General features: G+C 47.4%; 1 protein-coding gene across 1 annotated transcript in view; it reads left to right on the forward strand.

The window, feature by feature from the left end:
• The window catches only part of LOC111260958 (uncharacterized), a 153,173-nt gene that overhangs the window by 60,216 nt on the left and 76,737 nt on the right, over positions 1-16,220 (forward strand). Inside the window, exon 2 of the mRNA XM_022834086.2 lies at positions 11,418-11,532. Within this exon, the coding sequence (XP_022689821.1) occupies positions 11,418-11,532 (115 nt within the window). The remainder of the gene's footprint in view (positions 1-11,417; positions 11,533-16,220) is intronic.

Below are 16,220 nucleotides of genomic sequence, written 5' to 3' on the forward strand. Positions count from 1 at the left end.
CGAACGTACGTTCGTATTTTTAGAATAAATTTTCCTTGCATCGTTTTGGAATATGCAAAATAAGTATCCGAATAAACAATTTACCCTGCCTAAAAGATTTACTAAGCCGGGGAGAATATCGACGACGCTGGCTAAAACGATCGTTTTTTTTTTTTATTTATTTAAATTAAGCTAACCTGCATTAATTGCATTGAATATTTTGACAATTACGATACGGAACATACGTCATTTGAATATGATCGACGAAACTTGTGCCTCTACAATAGAATATATGTTATTATATACCTTTGTATCTGAATTCAGCCCCGTTTCGTTTGAACCACGAATGATCTTGTGGCCGCTGTAGGCTTCATGGAATCTACTACAGGAAGAGGCATTAAATGAGCGTAATCCAGGCAAAGGCCAGTTACATGGTTTGTGTAGAAAGGCATAGAGCCATTAGGCGTATGTGGCTGCCTGTAAGCGACAGTCTGCAAGCGAGAGCGCTAAATACGTTGCTAGCGAGAGAACGCGGCCAGATTCCGCAAGATAGGCAGACTCAGGACGGGTTTGTTGGCTTCGCCTTTCGCCCGAAGCCGCGACCTCTCACATTCGTAAACGCTGAAAATCATGCTGCTTTCTGCTGCCCCACATCTCTCTCTTTCTCCCTCTTACCGGTCTTTTGGCCGCTCGTATCTCTACGGCAATAGAAGATAAACTTAATGTTGCCCAACAACGCACCCCCCCCTATCCCCACTGTAAACAGTTTCTCCTGCTTTGCCGCGCTCTGTTATTGGTGGTAGTAGCGCCTGCCATCACTAGTCCTATTACTACTGCTGCTTCCGCTGCTGTTGTTATTGCTGCTGGGTCTATGTCTCCCACTATTCTCGTGTACTTTGCCAACGTTGGTCTACCCTGCCTATGCTGTATGTTGTAATGGCAGAGTCGTCCTATACGACAGCTGCTCAGCCCGACAGAACTCTGAAAAGAAGCAAAGAATGGGGGCGAAAAGAGGGCTTTCTCTCACAGAAATTTGCTAAACGCTACCCTTCATCGCTGGCCATTGCTATTGCTGGTCGACATTGGTGGCAATCCTACATTGGTCTCTAGGACCAGAACAGGGTATCACAGAGAGTACAGAAGAGTGGTGGACCTGTACAATAGCAGAAGGCCGTAGCAGTAACATCATGCTGACTTCCTTCAAGAGGACTTTTCGGGGGTACGCAGGCAAAAGTCCAGGTAGTCGCCTCGTCTCCCACCGTTTTCCGGGCCAGAGCAGTGTAGTAACGGAGACGATAGTTGCTTAGAGTACGACTGCACTTCTCATGTGGCTACTCGAACGGGATCGTTGTCTCTACCCTATGATATCTGGTCATGGGTTACGCACAGGCAAAGGTTTCAGCTCATGTGGCCCTTAGGGAGCCACTCTTTAGCTCAAGTTGTGAAGTCTTTCTGCTCTACCACGCCAAAAAACAGCAGTACCTATTCCCTTACTGCAGCTATTACTGTGTGTACCTTTAGGACGCTTCTGCGCGAGTATCAACGGTTCCTTCATACTACACGATGGACTCCCGTAATTTTCTTATACAGGACGGCAGTACAGTCGATGAATCGGGAAGTAGCGTTCAGTTGTTACAAGGAGCTACGCAGAAATCGCAGCTAACGGCATCTGTTGCGTTGCAGCTACTGTCAATACTGTTTATCGTTGCTATGAATTGGATAATAGCTTGCTTGTATTAGATTGACACAGTGGTCCTGTAATATATGTAGGTGCTTGAAATCCAATTTAGACGTTGTTTGCTTGTGCTTCTTGCGAATCTGTGCCGCTTCGTCTGAATCAGTGAAAGCAAGCTGGCATCAGAAGGGAACTTGTGAAGTGCGGAAACTTCCCAGAAAAAGCTTATTTTATAGCTGGTACGCATAGCCAACAAAGCAAGATCGACCTTAAATTTGGAACGAATTGTTGCCTGAATGGCCGCACCACATTCGCTAGGTTGACAGTGGCAAATCGGCCTAAATATAAGTCAGATAGTAAGAGGAAGGCTCTAACCGCAGACTGTCAACTGCAAACATCATCAGACGAAGGCTGCGCCGACGCCCTCAATCGATCTCACACAGCACGTCTTCTTCAGATTATCAAACGAACGTTTGTCGATTTGGCGACACTTCTATGCTCTCCACAATGTATAGACACGGTGAATTATGCCGTGGCATATTCACGCACTGGCGAAGCTCTCTTTTCTTATTTGCACATACAGGTGATCCTCAGCGAAATATGCCATCTAATAGTTTTACTAGAACAGCATGACCAAAGGGGTTTGCCGAATGGGCACAGAGAAAACCAAAATCGACAAATAGCCACTTTCGTTAAAATAATAATAAAATCCCTGATTCATGTACGTCAATTGCCGACTCCATTTACCAACACTATCCAATTCGATTTAATGGCATTACACAGTTTACTGGTGCTATCATCCCGTTTTCGACTTCTACTATATCGTTTGTAGTATCGATACTAGGACAAAACGAAAGGTCATAATGCCCCGCAATATTCACGGACCAGGACAGATTGCGTACGAATTATGAAAAATTTCTGCAGCTAGGCCCTTGTCTAGCCGTATGACTACTGCATTACATTGTAGCAAACGAGACTCATATACAATCATCATAGCTCCATTGCTACAAACAATCGAGGCAAAAAGAAGCCTACAACAAGCAGGAACGGATGGTCGATTGAAGGTATGAGGATTTCGAGATCTAGATAATGATGTAATTTCTCAAGATCTCGTCGCAACGATATTGGGCTAGGGTGATTTCTTACTATGACTAATACGTATATGATACTATCACTACACCATCGAGATGTGCAGTTCAAATCCAAGCCATTGCCATATATCAAACAGTGGCGAACAACAGGATCTTCTATCTGCATGCCGCACAAGTTGATAGATCGTAGCTTAGACCGAATAAGACGATGCCAGAACTGTTGGCGTTAGATGGAGAACGAGCACTGGACAGCGGGAAGGCGGTGAGTGCTGAAACGAAGAAATAAAGACCGTTGCTGCTGCTGCTGGTTGCCAAAACGAAACCATCTGAAAGAACGTATCAGAGAACAGCGTATTTGATATCTGCCAATATTAGTTGGGTTTGTTGGTCATTAATGGATAACAAACCCAGAGTTTCTGCTAGTGGCCTCGCATATGAAAGCAACAGTTGCTCGATGAAAGCGTAATCGTCTTGGGATTAATGATATATTATGTTGGTACAGCAACGTCTCATGAAGTCCGTGAGAAATCCGTGTGCGTACGTATATCTACTCAGGAGCAAATAAGCATAGAGATATGTGCATGTATGTACGTTTTTTTTCTTTTATGTATCGTTATTATTATGATGTAAGTAAGCTACTTGACGTTTTGACTATTTTGGCATACGTAAATTAGGGTGATTGTTCACACGTCTGAAATACTATGAGAAGACGTGACACTTATAGATATTTGCAGCGCTGTTACAGAGACCCGTTGAACGCTTGTTAACAACATCATATTCTAATTTTGTCTGAGTGCGGTGGCCTTCCGTCAGCAGAGAACAAACACGACTACGCAAGCAACGATACAATCAACGAAACGAACGTCATGTAAAAGCGCGGAAAGATGGAAAGGTCACCCTCAAATTAATCAACAACGTTGCGAAGCTTGAGGACGGAGCAGCCGGAGTGAGGAACGATGCGGATGGCCGCCGTTGTACGACTCTGTTTGCCTGTTCGTCTGTGTCTACCTTTGTCCAATATTGCTGTTCATGCGAAATCGTCTTCTCTCTGGCCTTACTTTGCGCGTGCCCCCCAGGAGTCCTCATCACTATCTTTTCCTACCCCTGTCTGGTACGCCAGCTGCACCAGCCCTGGCTCCATTTCCCTCTGTTACCGTGCATCGCTTCCGCCGGTTTTCGTTGGCTGTCCTTTGTTCGTAAGGACGCAACAAGCTGGCAAGCACCAAACATACGGAAACTGACCTAGCAGCCATAGGATGGACCGACGGACGAAAGATGGAATAGCTGGTGTAGCTGGGGCAGCTGAGGCCGACGCGAGGCGACGAGCAGAAGCGAACCGAGGTGAGGGGCATACAACTGCGTAAGCTATGTGCAAGGTGAAAAGCCGAAAGCTTCGCGCTTTCCCGGTCCTCCTCGGGTCCTGCTCTTCAATAGGCTGTAAGCGGGCCAAGAAAACGATGAGAAGTGAGAGGACGAGAAGGAGGCGGTGGTCGCAGCGGTTAAGGTAGTGGCGAAGGAAGAAGAGTGTTAGGAAGTAATTGCATACAATACAGGCCCGCTTCGCACGCTCGGTTCACAACAAAACTAGCAGTGGCTACAATGGTAGCAGGGGTGATGGCTAGTGTTGGTGCCAGCGTCGACAGTGAAGGGAACGGTGGCAACGACGGCGATGGAGGCGAAAGCAGCGGTAGTCCCGGAAAGGGTGGCCGAGGTAACGTAATTGACTCGCTCGAAGGATCTGGCAAACGTAGCCTGCGATTGTACTGCTGCTCTTCGCCAAAAAGAGTTAAAGTAATGATGCTGCTACTGCTGTTACTACCGCTGATGTACTCCATATAGCTGCAGCTGGTTTCATGTAACGTCATGACAGATCATGCCCTCAGTGCAGAGTGGTCCGTATTCAAAGTGAAGGGAGGGGAAAGGGGAGAGCGGGAAACAGAGGCACGAGTTAGACCTAAGGCCAAAACCGCATTGGCCGAATTTAACTGCAGCTGCTCTTGCCCAGAAACGGGAGAGAGTGAAACGGCCGAAAGAATCCCAAAAAGATTTCAGGGGTACAATCATTTAGTACATAGTATTAGATGAAGAATATGCGAGGGTCAGATAGAGAGAATCAGATAAACAAACTTGTAGATTTGAAGTAGTTTTGATGAAGATGTTTAAACGGCACGGAGGGAGAACCGTTTTTCATATTATATTTCTAAAATATACGTGCAGTATATTGATAGAGATACCTTTTGTTTATTTCGAAACAGCCCGTTCGGTAATTCCTTTATTTAATTCTTTAACAACCCTAGCTGAGTTTCGATAAAACCTGAAGTTGTAACACGAAAAATCTTTAATATATATCGCACACGTCGGCTCTTCAGGATTTTTCGCTCACTCTGATGGGCTTTCCCGGCGTGATGCCTGGTGGTACCGTGCATGCCGAAGTCATGTGATTTTCGTGATACATCACTATATTCTGCTGGGGAGCGAGCGAGCTGAGTCAGCCAACGTTATCGTGCGAGCACAAATATCTATATTGTTAAAGCAGTATATAGAGCTGTATTCCTCTGTACTCAGTCAGGCTAGAGACTGACTGATACTCTTCGAATTGATGGTTTCATCATTCGGATGCTGTTTGCTGGGTCTTTGCAAACACATTCATTCATTCATTCGTTCATTCATTGAGAATGGCACGCAGCAAATGGTACAACGCGAAAGACAAAGATTAGATCAGTGTTGTGTTTCGCGCACGTAAACCGCAGAGTTATACCTGAAAAATTATCGATGCGTTAAAACATTACGTTAAAACAAACGTATTATCTAGTAGTGTCGAAAAGTGCCTGCTTTATGCAGACACTTCGCCATGACAAAGCTTCAACATATCTTTTGTTGTTCGCCAATATCGAGCCAAAAGTGCCACTTATCGCTCTCACTCCAAAAAAAGTCATCAGCAAATGTAAACAATATTTTTTATAAAATGTATGCTGTTTATAACGAACGCAGTTGTGGACAGGTCAAACTGGGCATTTGGTCCATCGTTCCGTCTACGGCCGCAACTGCTGCCGTTGATTGTACAATAGTGGTCAAGTAGCTTCAAGCACTGGTACAGTCCACACTGATATATGGAGCCAAGTAGCGTAAGTTTCAACTCAGCTATTAAATCAACTACGAGCATCTGCTTTGTTCATACTCCAGATATCCGCTAGTCAACGTAATTAGGTCGTTATGTGTACGCAAGTATTGGCAACAAACAATATCTGTCATCACATAGCCTTGAGAAAGACTATGTGATGACAGATACTGCTTGAGATGATCACCGAGTTCCGCAATGCGATGCTCGTCTCGTCTCCTGGATGATGCTAGCAGTGTCTTAGCGCAATAATCTTGATAAGAAATGACATTCAGCGACAAATCACAAAAAGCCGTACAGGGCCTTGTCGGCGTTGTTAAGGGTTATGGAAGCCTAAATAACATGCAGCTAAACATTAACATCTGTCTGTCAGCCTTATTTGGGTGCTCCCAAAAAGACACGTCAATTCCCCGAAGCGTGGTATAGGCTCGAATCCGGGCGTAAGCCGCCGCCGCCGCCGCCGCCGTCGTCGTTTGATGCGTGGAACCAGCCGTTTGATGGAATGACAAATGGCGGTTCGATAAAACTCGAAGTGTTTGGTATCAACTGTTTTCATCAAATATTAATAATATTTTGATCGAATATTTTGTCATTGTTTTGGAACGCAAAGCGATCATCACAGGAAGGGCAGGCGTCAGTGGCGTTTACAAACCATACCGTTATGCCTAAGCTTCGAACGCGTAGCGTTGTTGTTCCCCCTCCCACCGTCCAACTGAACTTCATAGTTTACAGTGAGGTGAGTTGAATAAATTAACCCTACTTGCCATAGACTTAATAGTGAACCGACGACCCCGCGCGACTAGCCATTTCCATGGCGAGTTTACGTCGGCTCAGCTGCTGCTGATGGTTGTTGTATTCTACTGTTGAAGACCGTTATATCTGCCGCTGGCTGTCGCACGTTTATTGGCTAAACTGAGCCATATAGCCAACGCCTCACATCGTCTTTCGTTTCACATTTCGTCTTGTTAGTACTGCCAGAACTCAGGGGGCAAACTAGAAGTGGCCCGCCCACCCAGTAAAGCCGTCTGATGACGCATGCAAACGTAAGGCTGCTGCGTTAGTCCAGGATGCCCCCCGTAAACGAGCACTGCCTTGCAGCCGTGTAGCACGCAGATAGCTGCCCGCGCGGTGGCAGAAAGTAAACATGTATAAATCATAGAAGCTCATTCGCACCGGAACTGTAGACTGGACATCGAGATTTGTATCGACTACGAGTAGTAATCATTACCGCCAATCGCTATTGCATGTCGTATGTAATGAGGCTTAAATATTACTAAAGTAACAACAGGCGACAGCGCCGGTATATAGTAGGTACCTGGAAGGAGTTGCCCTTCCACGTGATCCTGTGAATTATTTACGTTTGATATAAGCAAACCGCATACGCTTACTAACGGGAGGTGGTAACAGTAACAGCAGCCGAAAAGACCTACCTTCCCGTCAGAAAAACTAGCCTTACAAAATGTTTATCCTATTGCCAGTCAATTTCTGTAATCAATCGTACCAATGTAGGCCCAAGCCTTCCTCGTAGTCAGTTACATTGGGTGACACCCGTTGCCCCCTTGCACCGGTCTTTAGCAGTGACAAGATAGTCTATGCGTGCCCTTCGAAACGGAGCGACTCTGGGGCCTCGCTGAATTCCTGAAGGGCCTACACACGGTCCCGTTTCTGTCGGCCACCACTGTTTCTATGGCCTGCTTGCACTATCTGGCACTGCGTACTGTGCAAGCAAAGTTATTGCCAAGCGTGTCTTCTCTGATCCCGTAGCACACATGGTGTTCCGTGGCTGGCAGCCATCGATCTCATTCGAATGGGAGCTTATTCGCAGCAGAAAGTAGATAGTCGAAGCATGACACGCAGGAGTGTGCTTGGTGACAGTTGCGCTACTCAGAAAGATAAAGGCCACATTAGCCTTTGGCAGCGTCGCTGATAGACACTGCCGATGACAGCAGAGTATAGCCGCTGCTTCGCCAGTATTTCAGTGGATTACGCTCATTCGTTGTTCTGGTTGAGACGGTTGTACAAAGCTGAGCTGCTGATCAGCCAAGTTTGAGTGGGTCCGTATAGTGGGTCGTTTCTGCCTTGTGGGCTTTTTCGCTCGATACAACTTAGGCGACCATAGCTCGGCGAGGGCGATTGTGGATAGGTGCTGGGCTGGCTGTGTGGATCGTTGTAGCGTCCTTTGGCACAGCGCAGCTACATGCAAGGTGGTTGTATGGCCGTCGGCTATCGAGCTAAGAAGGACCTTAACCTGCTTTTAAAACCTATTATGCCTATCGTTTTGTCGACATCGTACGTGCACAGACATAAGGGCTTGGTCATAATCGTCCTCGTTTACCGTTCCTAACGCTGCTTCTGGCTTTTGCCAAACCATAGCAAATCCGTCGGCCCTACTACCTTCTGGTTACATGATACCCCCGGACCATGTCGTAGGCTGTCGTAAATGTTGCAGCGACACCAATGGCAGCAATGAGCAGACGAGCGCGTATACTAGATAGGAGGAGGGGCACTGTTCAACGAACTGTTCGAACCAGCAGCCATCGACCACTGACCACCTACATAAAGCTAAAATTGGAATGGATCTATTTTTCTTTATTTAACGATGGACTTTATAGTGACCGCGTGAAGCGGAACCTTGGTTTGCGCACCGTTGGGACAGTAGTTATCCGGGCGGTTCGTCATTCCGTTGGCTTCGCCTCATTTCTCTTTGGCGTTTTGTTCGAGAAACGATCTTATCGACAATCGGCTGGGCCCGACATAAACTGAAAAAGAGGCAACTGGCGTCTATCTAGATTCCGCTATTGTTGCCGCCATTGCTGTCATCACTGAGGTTGCTATTATGGACCTACCAATGCTCACGGTATAATTCAGCAGTTCACAAGAGCCGGCAATAAGACACAACAACAACAACAACAACAACAACGACAACAACAAAACTACAAAAAGCATAGAAGAACTCCGACTTGCGTAATAGCACTAGGCGGTAATAACAAAAGTGTAAAGGGGGTCTTAAAAAAGGACGCCTCGAAGGAGCGAAAGAGTGGGCTTTCAACTGAGCTGTCAAGTGGCTTAGGCATATAGATAACAAGTTCTGCTGTGGATTTTTGTGGACCTTACGTAATATATTATGTACAAATTTTGTACGCATATATCAATGCAGTCTTCTGCATTTCCCTGTTTCCATATTAAACACCTACTTAGGTCACTTTGTTACCTGAAGCAACCCATAACAGCCCGCAGGATATATGTGGGCGAACAAATGCGTACGTCGACAACGCTTGTTGACTGGTTAACGTTTATGCTTTTGCTGATATTGATGTGCATGTATTTCAGTGAGATATGGCTCTTAGGCAATCCGATTTGCTTTTCTAGCGTCGTTTTCTATGAAATATCCAACTCAAGAGTGAAAGCGCATGAAGGGACGGTGGCGCATTTACAAATAGTCGCTGTGAAAAGGAGCTACACCGAACGGGTCACGGCTACGTGTGTGTGTAGGCGTACCTTTATTTCAAGCTGGAACGACGCAGCCGTTGGGTCTGTTGGTTAAACCGGTTAGTTTTGTTTTACGCGTAGTACGCGTCAAAGAAAACGGCACGACGAACCGGACAGGAGTGACGGTAGGAAACAGGAGAAAAGGGCATGCCTGGAATAGGATGGAGCCAACAAGGCGCTCGAAACCTCCTATACTTCATCCGGCTTCCGTGGGCCTGACGATGCAGGTTTCTTCATGTAGAGTTGGCGTTTTACTGGTCGGGATGCTGAAGATTGATTGAAGTCTCTTGCTTTTTTATAAATGAGTGTACATAGAAAGGCAGGCTATATTCAATCATTGTAACCAGAGAGTCAGCCTAGGTGGTGCTCGTCTTGGCTGTGTCGGCATTGGCGCTGGTGGTCGTGATGGCAGGCCTGTCTGTTTGGCCTGCTTGGCTTTCTCTGAAAAAAGCTCTCCCGGCCTGACAGGCCAGCCTCACCGCACCCGTCTGTCTTTCAATGGATGGTTCACGCTATTCAGAGACGCTCTGTCGGGTCTTCTCTAACCGGCAGGCTAGTAGACAAGCTGGTCTGGTATATCCACACACGTACACACACGCAATACAATCAGTATACGCGATGCACGGTGTGTATGAGGCTCCGTTTAGACGGCCTTATTCGTTCTGCGCTAGAGCCACAAAGATCACGGAATTGCCGGAAGGAAGTGGCCTGCCCGCCTGCATCGCTAGTGTCCCTCGACATGATCCAAGCCGCTGCATCGCTTACACGACCGTCGGCCGCCGCCGCCGCCGAGATTCGGAACCGCCATACCGAGTAAACGTCCCCTGAGCTTCAGGAACCACGCCGCCGTCGCGACTACACTTAACCCTGGTATCATCTCAAAAGTATTGTAAGCCTGATCACCTCAATCATAGGCGTACGTGGTCCGCTTTATGCGGCGTAACATAAAGCAATCTGCACACCCGTCAGCTAGTCTCACAGAATAAAACGGCGAAGCTAACCAAACCCGACAAAGATGAAAACAATGTATTCAAGCAAGCATCACAAAAGCAACAAGATGAGCTTATCTCAATGCGTTGTTGCAGGAATTTTGATTCTGGAGTTCGTACGAGTTACATTCAGTTGCCAGTTGTTAGCGACGTTGAATGAGGGGCATCTAATATGCCAGTAACAAGTTAACCCACAGGCACCATTGACGCTACTCTGGCGGCCCCATACACTGTACCTTGTAATTTTTTAACTGAAATCGGTCGAACTTTTCCCAGTATAATAACCTCAGCTACTGTAATTGTGTATGGTTGCAACAAACCATATATTTTTTACTCTCCGAAAAAAATAATGGTCTTGGTAACTGGCTTGAGTATTAAACAACACCTGCCGACAATTTTCCCCATGATCCTTTGTTTCACCCTGTTAGTCTTGCTATTCTTTTAGATTCATTTATACATATAATTCTATTTCGGATTGCCGATATGAACTGATATGTGCCAAGGACTTGACAGCTTAAAATTTAAAAATTTCAAGCGTATCTATACCTCTGGTTACTTTTCTGTATGTCTGTGAATTTACACAAATCAGCAGCGAGCCGGGGCAACACGCCCCACATTGTCCCAAGGCTAGTAATAATACGTGTTGATCACAAGGTGTAGTATGTGCAAAAATAGGTTGTCACCCCAAGTTCTAACGTCGGTCAGTGTCGACTCCATCGGTACTTGCTCGTCCTGCGAATTGTCTGCCAGCTAACTGATGAACCACATCGGAGTTGCGTGTCAGGATCATGATTTAGCTCCGACACATTAGCGGCAACCGTAGTGGTAATAACGATAGCAAAGAATGTGTGAGATATATCCAATGATATAAAATACTTCTGACAGCTAAGAAATGTCTGGTTTATTGTGCTCCTTCTCACTGCCACTTAGATAGAGCAATGTATGGTATTTTATCACTGTCGCAATACACTTACGTCGTGTATTACTAGCCTTTAACAACAAATTTCACTTGGACAAAAGTAAACATTGTTATCTATTCATACGTACGGGTTTGTATGATTTGATCGTATTTTCAGGCGTGCACATCTGCGGAACTGTTTGGAGAAATTGAAGGAAATTGTTCCGGTTGGTCCTGAGTCCAGTCGCCATACCACCCTTGGTCTCCTCACTAAAGCGAAGACATACATCAAGGTAAGTTCAGAGCGAAAACAAGAAAGGACATGACGATTATAAAGGAAAACACATGACACGTCCTATAAGTATACATTAAATTCAAGATATACTAGTATATCTTCTCGACGGAGTTAGGGCTAGAACGCGCACAGACTGCTATTAAGCTTCCTTCACTATGTCATCGTAACATCAGCGTCTTTATTTTTTGTGTGGTAGAAAGAGATTGGCAGCGAGATGAACTGAGCCGGCAAAAGACGCGGATACGGGCAGAAGAAGATCATGCTTGATAAAATTGTCAAGTGAGGGGTGCTGTTAGGGCCGTTTGCTTGTGGGCAAAAAGGGAAGTGCAGGGAAAGACGAAGGTTTGTAAAATGGGTAAAATGAAGGTTGAGAAGGGAGGCAAGACCGGGCCACTAGGCTGACGGCCGCAGAACAGGCTGACTGCCGGTCCGAGGACTGCCAGTTTGTCAGATGCCGTTGGGAGCTGCTGCTGCTGCTGCTGCTGCTGCACTAGACGGTTCCACCGGCCAAACAGCGAGGAGATAGGGCGAACATCGGAATGAGATCCCGATGTTTTCCCAGGCGGCAGGCAGGGCTGAGCCTGATAGTCTCCTTCCCAGTAGTCCCAATCCCCCGACCGTACCGCATCCCCTACCTTCGTATCCACCTCTCTGGCACACATACCAGCAGCTTTTCCTCCAACCGGTCTGCTGAGGCCTGCCTGTTTGTCGGCCTAGGGCTCTAAAGCGCAATCGGCAGGATCCGCTGCCGCCGTTCGGTGCCTCCACTTCAAGGTGATCGGAAACCGGAAATGGAACGCATCCGAAAAGCGGTGGCGGTCATTTATAAACGCGGCGCCACTACTGCTGCCACTGCCACTACGAGCAGAGGCCTGCTTACCTCCAGCCGTCTCCTGCTAAACTGTCTAGACTCTGTTGGGCAAACCTAGATGGGTAATGTTTATTGTATGGAGAAAGCCGATCGAAATGGGACGAAAGAACTAGATTTCCCGTGGAGCTGAACAACTGCCACATAAGCCTAGTGGCATCACACATCTTCCGCCGACCAACCTGCTACTGCTTCGCATTCGTTAAATGGGACATGCGCACGCTTCGTCGAGGCAAGCGATGCGGAGAAGGAAAAGTGCTCCTGCCATGAGCAGCATAGTATAATAACAATAATAATAATAAAAATAATAACGCCAAAAGGGCCTATAACCGCCTAACACTAACCTGATATGGCTATTTCGTTAGAAAAGCTATTATTATCCGCCAAGCACTGTCGTCGTTCGACTGCTGGAGCTCCGTTGTTACCGAACTGTTGCTGCTGTCGCCGCTTTCGTTTGATTGAAAATCGAAGCCATTGCTTGCGAGAAAGAAGTGTGTGTTTTGGGGAGAAAAACATGTCAGAGACGGCCACAGGGTGAGGGGGATCGAGAAGTAGCTCTTCGCCTAAGCCTCGAGTTGGGCAGACACAGAACAGAAGCTGCGAATGGTGGAGATTGGCATGCCCAAATGTGTTCCTTTCAGTCTGTCTAAGTTGTAGTTCTTGGCTGCAGCTATTCTAGTGATCGTCATGTAAGTGGCAAGGACGACAGCGCTGGTGCTAGTACCTATATGAAAGGATGTATAAGGTTAGTACTGATGTTACATGCTGATACTGGAGCAGTGGAATTGTGGCAAAATCGGCTGTTTGACCGGAATATTGGCGCTATCGGTGCACGTTCGGGGCTGCCCAAAAGTGAAACGGAGCGATTGTTGATTCAAATATCGTTTAGTTCGACGAGGCGCGAACGTTTCCGCTACGCCGGACAATGGTGGCGAATCTAGATAAGCGGCCAGCGGCGCTGCAGAGCTCGGGTACTCTGTTCGGTACCCCCCGCCAGTGTGGGCTGCACGACTAGCTAGCTCGACGTATGCTAATAGAAAATATGCATAAATAAATGCATATAATATTCCCGAGAGGATTATTGGAATGGTTCGCACCAGAGGCTACCGAGAAGGGGATAGAGGGAGATCGGTGCTGACGGCTGAGTTGCTGACTCGACGACCGTGAACGGCTGAACGTATCATCCGAATTAACGTTGAACGACGCGTCAACTCGTCGCGGCACATTGCCGCTGTTTCATCTCGCGTAAAGCATCAACGGAACCTTTAGCCTGTGTTCCTTCAGCTGCACCCCGAGACTGACTTGCTTGTTCGCCGGCGACAGTTTCCACTTGTGCGCGGCTTCGCTGTCACAATTCAACTCTTCTTTGTGGACAGCATAGAGTGTGAAATGGGGTGGCTTCCTGGGACATCCTCATGAATTTGTTCATGAATTTGCCCCTCTCTCTCCTTAAAAGGTTTTTTATCGTTCTCGAAAGTGGCACCCACCAGCCCACATATTTAACTGGATTGAATGTGTGCATCATTATTTTTATCGCTGTCGTTGCGTTCTCCCTCATGTTATCCAGTTCAACGCTGTGTCTCGCTAACTGGTCCTGCGTGCCTTGCAGTCGTTCAGGAGTCAACCATATCAACTAGCCTTTCACCATTTGATCAATCCCTGCTGCTCATGTTTGAGCCACTAACTTGGTCGAGCTTAGCGGCAAACTTTCCTATTTACCTGCTGTCTGGTTCCTGCTCATTTTATTCTTAAAGACGTACTAGGCATATTGTAACTGCCGCTTGTATCTAGACGCAGGCCTCTATGAAGGACGTTGTGGACACATTCGTTTCGTCATTTCAGGTATTCGCCCAATCTCTTAGCTAGCTTCTAGTGTGTAGAATGATGTACCCCACCAGCATCCTATAGCTGGCCTTTATGATGTCTTCATGTCGGCTAATCCTGTCGCGCATTCTGACTTGGCTGCGCCCGTACTCGGCCTTCTCTGAGTGTTGCCCTAAGCCCTAAGACTAGCTGATCGGAAGAGCTGCGTCGGGTAGTGGGGGTCAAGCAGGATGTCAGCCATCCTGCCTAGGCGGTAGTTGCCTTTCAGGATGGAAAGGAGCAAGAAGCTTGATAGTGTGAACTCGTTGCTGTTCAGACACCAACAAGTGTAGAAGTAGATGCTTTCTTTTTTTCTAGTGTGTGGCAGCAAGGTGGCAAGCCTGCAAGTCAACTCCACTCGTAGTTCATTCGTATACAGCGTTAGTAAAGTCGGGGTTGCCATCGCTTCCTGGCAGTGATCCATGTGAAACTTCTTATGTCCTGATCGAGCCTCATTACTTCGAAAGTGAGACGTTTTTCCAGTCTACCAGCTGTCTGACGGCCTCTGCCTGAAGCTTGCTGACTGCTTACGACCCAAATATCTTATTTGGCAGCTCACTCACTGCCGTCTGTGGGCTTTTGTATAAGTTGCGGGTTTCGACTTGGCCGAAACCAGCTCGACTGGTACGACTAGACTTGTCCATGGCCCACCCCTGCCACCAGTCATTTGAGGAGAAGTATTCCCGTTCATCCGCCTGTCCGTCGTACTCATCGTCTAAGAGACCATGTTTCCCCCTCGCTACTCCTTTGCACCACTGCGACCGACTGCTTACTCCCTACGCTTTCACCATTGGCGTCATCGTTTCATCGCGACTTCTGCTGCGGCTAGTGGTAGTCCCCTTTAGGCCTCTGCAAATGGCGGGTGTGACCAGCTACTGCTCTCTGTTCCCCTTCAGATTTGTTCTGCCCCACCCACTTCACCTGATGCGTAAGCTCTTGTTTTTGCTAGGCGTCAAGTTGAAAGGAGAAGAGCTGGTCGCTGATATGCAATTCTACTGTTTCTTTAGTGTTTAGCCATTGCTGGGCTCCGCTGCTGTTCAGTGCGGTGCAGCGTACCTCTTTCTTTCGCAAGTGCGGCTCCTATGACTACTTCGTTCGTTTTTTATAGTCTCTAAACTCCTAGAAGTAGCTGATTCGCTATTGATCCCTTTTAGGATGGAAGGAAAACGAAGAAGACTAGCCGGATGTGTGTATGGCTGGTCACCACAACGTACTCGAGGTGGCTCTTAGCCAGCCTCTCTGTGAGCTAACGTCTGCGGTGCATTAGGAGCTTCAGCCCCCCGCTGGCAAGAGCCGCTCCCGTGTCAACGATGGCGACCGTCGTCCTATCAGCCGCGTCATAACTGTTGCGCCTCGACAACGAACTCAGCTCATGAGCTTTCGTTAGAAAGCCTAGAGAGCTCAAAGAGTGAGCTAGGGATCAGATGACGTGTGTTTGGGTAGACGACGGTACGCCAGCGGCGAAGCAGCCGAATCCAGCGGAAGACAGGAGCTCGAAGAGGTGGGAATGCGCGGGTAGGGATACAGTAGAAAAGCAAAATGTCGGGTCGTTTGAAGGTGTCAGCGCGTACGCTCTTGCTCTCCTGAAGGAAACACCGTCGCGGCAGCTCTTCTTTTCCTTTCCTTATTATAAAAATGACGTCACTCGTATTAGTGTTGCAGTTCTGTGCGGTGTGCTGTGTACAGTACCAGTATTACCGCTACCTCTATACCTAGCACTAACTTCTCTACTTGAGAAGCGACAATTCTTCGTTCGCCGTCTTTTTCATCGTTGTTTTCATCATTCTCGAGAAGCGACTCAAGTGATTGGCATTGCTGAGGCTCGAAAAGAATATTGCAACGTAACACGCTCGATTCACGTCACCGTTTGCGAGCGCATATCCCTTCGTCTGCCTGCCCAACACCGCTGGTCGTTACCCAGAAAAGGCAGCGTCAGGGGACTGGGGAAGCAATAA

The sequence above is a fragment of the Varroa jacobsoni genome, unplaced genomic scaffold, assembly GCF_002532875.2.
Source record: "Varroa jacobsoni isolate VJ856 unplaced genomic scaffold, vjacob_1.0 scaffold_497, whole genome shotgun sequence".
Lineage (NCBI taxonomy): Eukaryota > Metazoa > Arthropoda > Arachnida > Mesostigmata > Varroidae > Varroa > Varroa jacobsoni.